Raw genomic sequence first — 9,843 nt, forward strand, 5'->3', positions numbered from 1 at the left:
ACCGCTACCTCTGAGCACCAGTTGAGCTGACAGGTGGAACTGCTCCAAATGTCGGCAATGATAGTGGAAGTGGAGGATGAGCAAATTCTTCAGTTGAAATCTGCTCGAAGTATTCTCGCCATCTATCCGTTGCGGCTCGACGGTTGATAAGCAAAGTACCGGTCTTGTCATTAACGCAACAGAAGTGTTCGATATCCTGTGTACGTTCGTTACGGCTTTCAGCAAGCCGATACAGATCTCTCTCGCCCTCCCGAGTGTCCAGTTTATCGTAAAAATGTTTGTAATGGTTCTCTCGGGTGACAGCAACTGCTCTCTTTGCTCCCGGTTTGCATTCTTATAAATTTGCCAATTAGCAAGCAAACAAGCAAGTTCTATCGTCGAGAAATTTGTGGTAGAAGCGTTTCTTTTCACGGAGCTTCATTTCAAAATCGACATTCCACAACCTTCTCAACCTCAACCTTCTCGGTTGATGTACCGCTTATCCGGCTTGGTGACCCGGATTGTTGCAAAGGCCGCTTTGTGGATCGTGTCTTTGATCTGGTTCCAGGATTCTTCCATATTTGTAATGGTCGGTAATCATGTGAGTGAGATCGTTTCCTCTTTCTTCTCACCAAATCGCCACCATTTAATACGCCGCGGGCCAGTGCGTTCCTCACGCTGTTTTATCGGTGGCTTAATTCGCAGGATGGCAATCAATGGCCGATGTTGAGGTGCGATGGTTTCATAGGGAGCGGCTTTGCAATCAGTGGTAAAATGTTGGCGTCTTAAGAGAATATAGTCGATTTGCGTTTTACTGTTCCCTCTATAAAATGTAGGGAGATGAGACTATCGTTTGATGAACCATGTATTCATAAGCACAAGGTCATGGGTGTCGGCAAAATCGATTATACGCTCGCTACCCTCATTGCAGACTCCGAACCACTTTGCCTAATGTCACCTATTACTGTCTGCCTTTTCACCCACATAACCATGAAAGTCGCCGGCAATGATAATATAGCCGTTAGCAGGCACGTGACAAGCCTTTTCATCGATAAGTTGCCAGAAGGCATCTTTATCGGCATCAGCTCGATCTGTCTGTGATGCGTACGCGGTGAAGAAGTGAATAGTGCGATCATCAGTCGATCGTCGAATCGTTCGACTTCTTTAATGGCATCGTGGGAACCCTCTGTGATCGCAATGCCAACACCATATTGAGTGTGTGGGCTATCAAAATAGAAAAGTTTATAGCCATGTTTACCGTGCTCGCGTTCAATGTCGCCGCTTTTGGGACCAGACCATCGGGTTTCGTGCAGAGTGCAGATATCAATGCGGCTTTTCCGAAGGGCTCTTGCGAGTTTCTCGGTCTTTCCAATTAGGGTACCAATATTTAGCGTGCAGACACGTATACTGATTTATATTCCAATAAAGTTAATAATGAAATATTCCATTTTTGGAGACTGGGTTGAAGCTCCTTAAGTTCGCCCCAAGATCAGAAAATTTTGCAGTAATATAGATTACAATCAAGTTCCTTCATTTACTGTTCACGCTACTTCACTAAACTTCAATTGAAACTGAGGGGCGGTTGAAGTTTATAGTGCGTTTTCATTGTCTGGATCGCTATATCGGGTTGAGAAATATTTGACTCTACGCTTCTAAATTTTTTTCCATTTCAGCGGTCTAACCTGCAATCATCATCATCACCAAGTGCACAGCAACCGCTATCCAGTCTAGGCAAACAGACTTATCTAAAGATTTGAAAAAGTAACAGGTTCAAAACAAAAGGACCGATACAAGTCAAGCAAACGGCTTTAGAGGTGCCATCTCGCCCTGAGACCTTCGCAGATTCAATGGAGGCAGAACCGGCAACATCAATAATGCCACGCAGTACTCTTCTTCACCGTCATATTGAAATCTCCGCTGGCTTTCAGAAAGAATTCCAAAGAGTGTGTACAGAGTTTCCGGAAATGAATCGGTTCATAGGCCAGGCATACTCTGGCTCTATGAATCTTGAGAAACTGCCGGAATTCCATCTCAAATCCCAGGAGAATTTAGGTATGGTACTCAATGCTAAACACAGCTGGAAGAGACGCATCCTTAGAAGGACGAGTTAAATTCCAGGTGCAGACAGATGTACTAATTGTTAGGGAGGAATTCCTAGTTCACCGTTAACAGCAAGTTTTTAATTTACAAGCAGATCCTAATCATAATCATGTACGGCATCTAGCTCAGTAGCTGCGCTAAAGGATCAAACTTGAAAAATGAAGGGCTTAGAATCATAGTAGAGACTATCTGGTTCATTTGTGATGAGGATCTCCACAGCGACCTGAAAATTACGTATTCTGACAATTGACGGATGACTGAAAAGAGTTGAGCCAAATGACTCACAGTATATCTAATAGGCAATAATAAATAATAATAAGCTTCCCCAATACATTCGCAAGCCCGGTCCATTGAGTATGGGTACTACTAATTAGATGTATTGTGGTTTTACTGGCTAAAAATCCTACACTCTCAGAGCATGCGTGGGCGTTCACAGTTCCCACCTTCGTACAAAATTTGGTGTCAATCAGGACAACTGTTTCTGCTAGTTTTGACATTGGTTGCAAAAGGGAGGAGTGCGGGTGTCCAAGAATGGTCAAATACTTGAGGGATCCATTCTCAGGAACTATCCAACCCAAATATCTGAAAAAGAATATGGTGGTCCAGGCATATGGTATCTAGGTCCCGAAATACCCTCCATATCAATGCCTGTTAAATAAAGTTAAAAATAGTATATTACGCTCCTTATTAAAAATATATCTATATAAATATATTTTCAAAAATTGACTGGGAGCCCCTCCCCTTAATTTGAAGCCAGAATTGTCAATCGTAATAAGGCTACACCAAAGATCATGATGCTACCAAGTTTGGTAGAAATCGCGCTATTACTAATGATGGTTGTTGGAAATACTTGGTTTGCGCGGAAAGCGATCCACAAATCTACGTGGGCCTCTCCATTGACCACGTTCTAATTGAAGGCCGATACCTGTCAGCCTTGATGAATATCCTCCCCTTAATTTGAAGCCAGAATTGTCAATCGTAATAAGGCTACACCAAAGATCATGATGCTACCAAGTTTCGTAGAAATCGCGCTATTACTAATGATGGTTGTTGGAAATACTTGGTTTGCGCGGAAAGCGATCCACAAATCTACGTGGGCCTCTCCATTGACCACGTTCTAATTGAAGACCGATACCTGTCAGCCTTGATGAATATATAGGAGGGCAAATATAGATTCAGATCACTATCTCGTTGGCATAGTACTCTGGAATTGAATTAAAACTCCACCTATAATCCCCTCTGGCAATCAGGTGAGTGTGAATACTGAAGTCATTCGCAACACAGCGCTTCGTAACACCTATAAGGGGGAAATGGATACCGCAATAATCGCAAGTAACGAATGTCCTGGAGATTACGTATCAACAAATGATCTTCATAACCACCTGAGCAACGTTATCATTGACACGGCCACAAACATACTTGGCCCCAGCCGCTAGAAAAGTCGGAATGGCTGGTTTGACGATGAATACAAGCTGGACACGGAACAGAAGAATGCCACATACCGAGGCCTACCAAAAAAACCGTCAAATGGAGAAGCCACTTCACAGATGGAAGAAGGAAACCTAGGAGAAACAACTAGTCTGTAAATTCAAAAGGTAAGGGGGCAACTGACTGACTAGGCTGACCCTGACCAATGTGCGAGGCCCTAATAGAACCAGCAGGATCACCTAGCCCTCGAGAAAGTGATTCGTGATGCAGACGTAAATACGGGAGGCACAATCCTCTCGAATTCCACCCAACTACTGGCCTACGGTGACGAGATTGACATTGAAGAACAACCCGAGATGTACGGTCTACCTTCATCCGGATCGGGTAGGCAGCGCGAGATCTCGGGCTGCACACTAATGAAGGTAAGACGAACTATATGGTGGTAACGTCAGCGCCAAAAACGAAAGAACGAACAGCATCGAATCGCACTGGTCACACGAAAACAGAAGAGTGTATTTATTTCTGAGTGTTGACAATCTCGGCTGACGTCCGATTTTACCTAACACCAGCAGCGAGTGCCAAACAGCAAGTTATTTAGAGGATGCGACAAGCACTCCCCCCTCCCACCCTAACCATCTAGAAAATCGACGAGGGATTTAGGAACAAAACAACAATATGAAAAGTGGGAACCTCAAAGGCCTCGCCTCACGAGTATCTAAGGCAAGACAACCATCGAATAAGATTGAGATCCGTTGTGGATCTCCTTTCTCAATGTTGTACTCGGGTCTGGAATTTTGTATTCTTTTTATTTTTCAGTTTAGTTTTCTTTTGATCATCATCATCAACAGCGCAAAAACCGGTATCCGGTCTAGGCCTGCCTCAATAAAGAACTCCAGGACCACCAATTCGATAACCCTAAAAGTTGTCTAGCGTTCTGACCAACGCCATCACTCCGTCTCAGGCAGGGTCCACTTCAGCCTGACGGCCATGTTATCGCTCATAGATTTCGCTGTTATGTAGACTACGGAATTGTCCATCCTCATGTAGGGGGCCAACAATTCTTCGGAGGATTCTTCTCTCGAACGCGGTCAAGGGTTCGCAATTTTTCTTGCTAACAACCCCAGTCTCCGAGGAATCCATAAGGACTAGTAAGATCATTGTCTAGTAGTAGAGCTTTGACCCTATGGTGAGAAGTTTTGAGCGGAGCAGGTTTTGTAAACTGAAATAGGCTCTGTTGGCTGCCTAAAAGCGTGCGCGAATTTCATCATCGTAGCTGTTAACGGTTGTGATTTTCGACGGGTTATCTTTATTCTCCCCGTTTAACCAGTGCGGTTTAATGTTGTTGGTTGGGTGGTTTTTGGTATTCACGTTGCCATCATATACTTTGTCTTGCCTGCTCCCTCTGGATGAAGGCAGTTTGTACATCGCGGGTCGTTCTTTCCATGATGTTGATATTGTCAGCATAAGCCAGTAGTTGAGTGAAATTAAAGTGGATCGTACCTTTTCCTTAGTATTACGGACCACTTTCTCGAAGGCCAGGTTAAAGAGGACGCATGATAGGGCATCCCCCTGTCGTAGACCGTTATTGATATTGAATGGTCTTGAGAGTGATCCTGCTGCTTTTATTAACCCTCGCACATTGGTCAGGGTCAGCCTAGTCAGTCTTATCAACTTCGTCGGGATACCGAATTTTCTCATGGCCATGTACAGTTTTACCCTCGCTATGGCTCTGGAGAGAAAGTCTGATCTGTTGCTGATTTGCCTGGAGTGAAGCCTCTTTGGTATGGGCCAATGATGTTCTGGACATATGGGGCTATCCGGCCTACCAAGATAGCGGAGAATATCTTATAGATAGTACTCAGAACCGTGATACCTCTATAATTGCTGCACTGTGTGATATCTCGCTTTTTATGTATGAGATAGATAATGGCTCTTTGGCAGTCTTCAGACATTGATTCGCTGTGCCACACCTGGAGCACAACTGAATAAACCACTTGGTGTAATTGGTTGCCTCCATAGTCCACCAATTCGGCTGTAATTCCTTCGGCTCCTGGCGACTGTTTCTTCTATACATTGTGGTGGCAGGCGGGGACCTCCAACTCGCCGATGTTCTGGCTGTTCAGTAGTTCATCAAAACACTCTACTCTTCGCTCCAATATGCCCATTCTGTTGGAAACCAAATTTGCCGCTTTGTCTCGGCAGGATGATCATCGAGGTGTATAAGGCCTCATCCTGCTGACTTGTTGGAAATAATCAACGTACTAAATATCTGCAAGCATCCGAATGTACACATTCTGCTAAGACTGGTTATGGATATTTCCAGCGTGTACAATTAAAATGTCCAGTAATTTCTGAAAAAGCTGAATAAAGTGGAAGAACTTTACGTTTTTAACAATGCCATACTTCGGGCACCAACTACCTCATTCGTCGATGCGTGTTCATTAAGACGCACTACCCAGACGGTACGTGAATGAGGCCAAATATTGAAAACAGTACACAATATCATTTCTACTTACATGCATATATACCTCAAACTCATTTTCGGACTTCCGCTTGCCCCAAATGAATTGAATTAATAATTTCCGAGAATAAGGTCGGTTAGGTTTGGCAATCGGTTGATTTTGACATCTCACTCACTTGTGCGGAAACCAAATCCAAATACGGGAATAGCTTCAAGCAATACTACTGAAGCCTTTCTTTTGATGACCCACACAATTATCTAAGGGGCGTCGTTTTTAAATTCAAGGCAAAACGCATTTTCCAAAAAAATGTTATTTTCTAGTAGGTCGCAGGTAGATATATAGCTATGCGCAAATTTTAGTTAGTTTGTTACTTTAGCAGAGTCCTGAGGAGTGTTTGCTGCTCCCTGGTATTTAACTCATTATACCCTGGATTCATTAACTATTTCTCGTTATACGTATATTGGTTTAGTACTATCTGTAATCTCAAGGAACCCATACTAAATTAAGCTATCTGCGGTGGTGTAAGTATCGAATTGCTATGAGAAGAATGGTAAACGGTAAATAGTAAAAGACAACGTATTTGTTCTGACAACTGCTCCCTCATTACTGGATTTAAGCAGGGAAGGATGTGCCAAACCCTCAATCTTTATGTTATTGTTCATCAGAACACATTTTTTTAGATTCTTAAATATTCTGATATTCATTAGCCATCAGTTCTTTTTCCTTTCATCTTGTGGACAAAGAAAGAAGCAAAAATAATTTCTTTCAGTAAATAAGAGTTTCAAAATTCTACATCCGATTTCGAAAAAAGTGAGCCAGTTCGTTTGCAAAACTGAACCATTGAATAGGCCATGGAGTGTTGCTGTTGGTCTGAAAAACAAACTCATTTTAAATTCATCCGGTGTTCGGCTTTCACTTTGAATAGTCACATTAAACTAGGTAATGCACTGCTTAGAATTCACATTTATTTATACACAAATTAAATAATAATAAATAAATATTTAATTTAAATTACTCAAAGCTTTCTATACAATTCCTCAGAAAGCAGGTTGTGGGATCGTGTGGTATCCATAAGCCAACTCCTGTGCGGAAGCCTGACCGTTGCGATTCCAGTCGGAATGCACAATCTCGGCATTATATGGGGCTCCTGTAATGTATGCTGTTGTGATATGATCCTTTTTCTTTGCCAATAAATCTTTGAATAGGGCGCCACCTGTGAAAAGAGAAATTATGAAGTAACAACCGAATTTCACCAACCATTAATATCAGTCAAGCCACAAGACTTACCAGCGAAAAGAAGGGCAAGGAGTCCAGTAATAAGAGCCTTGATTGAAATGAATTTAATGATCATGAATGCCAACTTGAGGACAACAGCCATTTTCAGTTTCAAAGCCAGCAAAATTGGCAAGAGCATCTTCCTTAATCGTCGGGTTCGAGGTTCTGTAATTATATTGAAGGAAAATTGACAGTTACTAATATGATAATTTTGCATTCTGTTGAGGAATCTGCTTTTGGGATATCACGTTGAAATCTCTTATCTTCCAATAGAACATTTATTCCATTATCTATTAGTATCTGTTAATTCGCATTGACTCTATTTTAATTTTTAAGATAGCCCCCCCCCCTCAGGTCTGTATTCATTTAGGCTATGATAATTCTATACTTCGACGCACAGGAAAGGTCCACATTTAAATCTAGTGTCTTCTGATCACTTATAGTTCCTATTTTTTTGTTTTGTTTTTTTTATTTATTGCTTCCATAAGCTTTGCAAAAAATCGTGGCGGGTAGAGATTTTGAGAATGTCAATAAACCAGAATGCCCATCACAGATTCAAATAATGTGCATAACTATATCCGTGTACGAAATTCACATAAGGCGGGGCTTAGATTGACAACCCGTTGGCAATTTATCAACCACAGTCATAAACGTCCATCTTAATATTCCCATTAGAACCAGCTCAGTCTGCTTTCACATTATCCTCGAAAATATCCGCTTTAATTCAAGTAATCCCATGTTTACCTGAAGCCGATGCACTTCTAGCTTGCTCCTCCTCTTCTTCCGCAGATGTTGACCACTTAAGCTCATGAGTTTCGAGGTATTGTTCGACGCGGTCCAGAACATTGGAAGCTGGTTGATATGATCGACCGCCACTGATCTTCTCGACACTTAATCCACCGAACAGGTACATCGACTTTTCACTATCGGCAATATCAATTGCATTGATGAATTCTCTTTCGGTGTCATCAGCACGAACCGAAAGGCACACCGCAGCCAGGAGGAGTAATCCGAATCTGAAGTACATCTTGGTTATTTTGTCGAAACACTTGCACCCGCGGGACACCACGCCGAAACAATACAGAACTCAAACGCAAATGCAGTTGTAACAAATTTATTGAAGTATTTATTATGTTTTTCGCGAGTACGGTTCAGTTGGGGGTGGTGTCCAAAAGGTGCGCGATTAATTAGTATGCACTATTTCGTGTCATCACGGCATACCTTTGGCAAGCCGTGACAAGCTTATCAATCATCATATTCTTTTAGCCAGAGAAGCACACGTAACGGAAGCAAATTCATTTTCAATCATTCTTGCGGACCTCGGGTTACATAGTACATCTTTTAATAACGGTGCGTACGTAAGTTGAATGCAGAAATTAAATACGTATGTGGTCATATGGATCCGGAATGAGTACAAATATTTTAACTGACGCTAGAAAGTGACCACGGCCTCTGAAGCTAATACATATCTGCGATAATTAAGTAGGCTTAGTAGAGCCATTATCCCGAATTACGTATCACTAAGTAATGTGCCAATATGGGTTTCGACAGTTTAATATTGTTTGGTAAAGTAAAACATGAGAAAATCCGCTTTCATAGAAAACAGATTGAACGTAAGCTACGTTCGATTCCTTTTCTTGATTAATACTGGTACTCAATTTATGTTCTTTCATCGAAGTGTGGCTTAGAGTTTAGGCTGAACATAGGTGTGTTATTTTCATTCTGTTTAATTAAACTCGAAATCTCAAAGCTTTAGGTAGATACAAATTATCGCCATTACCGAGTTTCTCAGAATACAGATACCAGAAACAAAACGGTATCCTACCGTTTATACATAGCTTAGTACATTTCACTAGCAATAAATCCGTAGATTTCACATAATTTTAGCGATAATAGTTTTCATATGATCAATAACTACGATCAATAGATATTTTTTTCCTGGGTATGGGTATCTTCATGACATGACGAGTATACGGATAGATCTAGCCAGTGATGAGTTTAGCACTTCCTAACCTGGAATATGAGATTAAAATGAGTGAAAACCAAGACGAATTTCACTTTTCGTGAATATTTCCTTCGTATCTCGTCAAAAATCAAAACCGATCTTAGAAATCCTCACAATAAATGGAATCTAATATCTGAGATGCCAGATGAAAGGCTTTTCTACTCGTTAGGAGGAGGTAGAGAAGGAAGGAAGGTCCCCAAAATTAAGAGCGGGTTTATCTAACCTAAACTTCAAATCCATATGCAAACAAAAATCTGACGATTTCATTTACCTAAACCATCAGAGCAACAATTTATCACAATTAAAAAGAAATTCAAAATAATCAATAATACAACACGTACATAAATGTAGAGGAAACCAGCGAGTGTCCTGAAAAAAATAATTTTGGAATCATCTTCAGTTGGTACATACATATATTAAAGGAGTTGCAATAACGGTTTCGTTAGGGATAGCAGAAAAAAACAGGGTTGATGATTATGAGGAAAGAGCTATCCCAAAATTATAAAAACCTGAAGTTATTTGACTATACAGGTCCACTACAAATTAAGTGCTGCTTGGTTGAAGTATCGCATCGGCACATCTTCATTACTAATC

The 9,843-nt window shown here is 41.3% G+C and overlaps 1 protein-coding gene across 1 annotated transcript; it reads right to left on the reverse strand.

Annotated features, from left to right (window-relative positions):
• Positions 1–6,912: 6,912 nt before the first annotated feature.
• Positions 6,913–8,352, reverse strand: LOC119651540. Its single transcript, XM_038055171.1, has 3 exons — positions 7,989–8,352; positions 7,257–7,409; positions 6,913–7,182 (listed from the first exon to the last, which is right to left on the reverse strand). Exons 1-3 carry the CDS (start codon positions 8,269–8,271, stop codon positions 7,007–7,009), a joined length of 612 nt encoding a protein of 203 aa, XP_037911099.1. The 5' UTR covers positions 8,272–8,352; the 3' UTR covers positions 6,913–7,006.
• Between the last annotated feature and the right edge of the window lie 1,491 nt (positions 8,353–9,843).

Source organism: Hermetia illucens, chromosome 3 (genome assembly GCF_905115235.1).
Source record: "Hermetia illucens chromosome 3, iHerIll2.2.curated.20191125, whole genome shotgun sequence".
Classification (NCBI taxonomy): domain Eukaryota; kingdom Metazoa; phylum Arthropoda; class Insecta; order Diptera; family Stratiomyidae; genus Hermetia; species Hermetia illucens.

Coding starts and splice junctions, on each gene's coding strand:
- LOC119651540 (XM_038055171.1), bottom strand. CDS start 8,271: ATGTACTTCAGATTCGGATTACTCCTCCTGGCTGCGGTGTGCCTTTCG. Junction 7,410..7,988: donor TAGAAGTGCATCGGCTTCAG/GTAAACATGGGA, acceptor ATATAATTACAG/AACCTCGAACCCGACGATTA. Junction 7,183..7,256: donor CCTTGCCCTTCTTTTCGCTG/GTAAGTCTTGTG, acceptor CTCTTTTCACAG/GTGGCGCCCTATTCAAAGAT.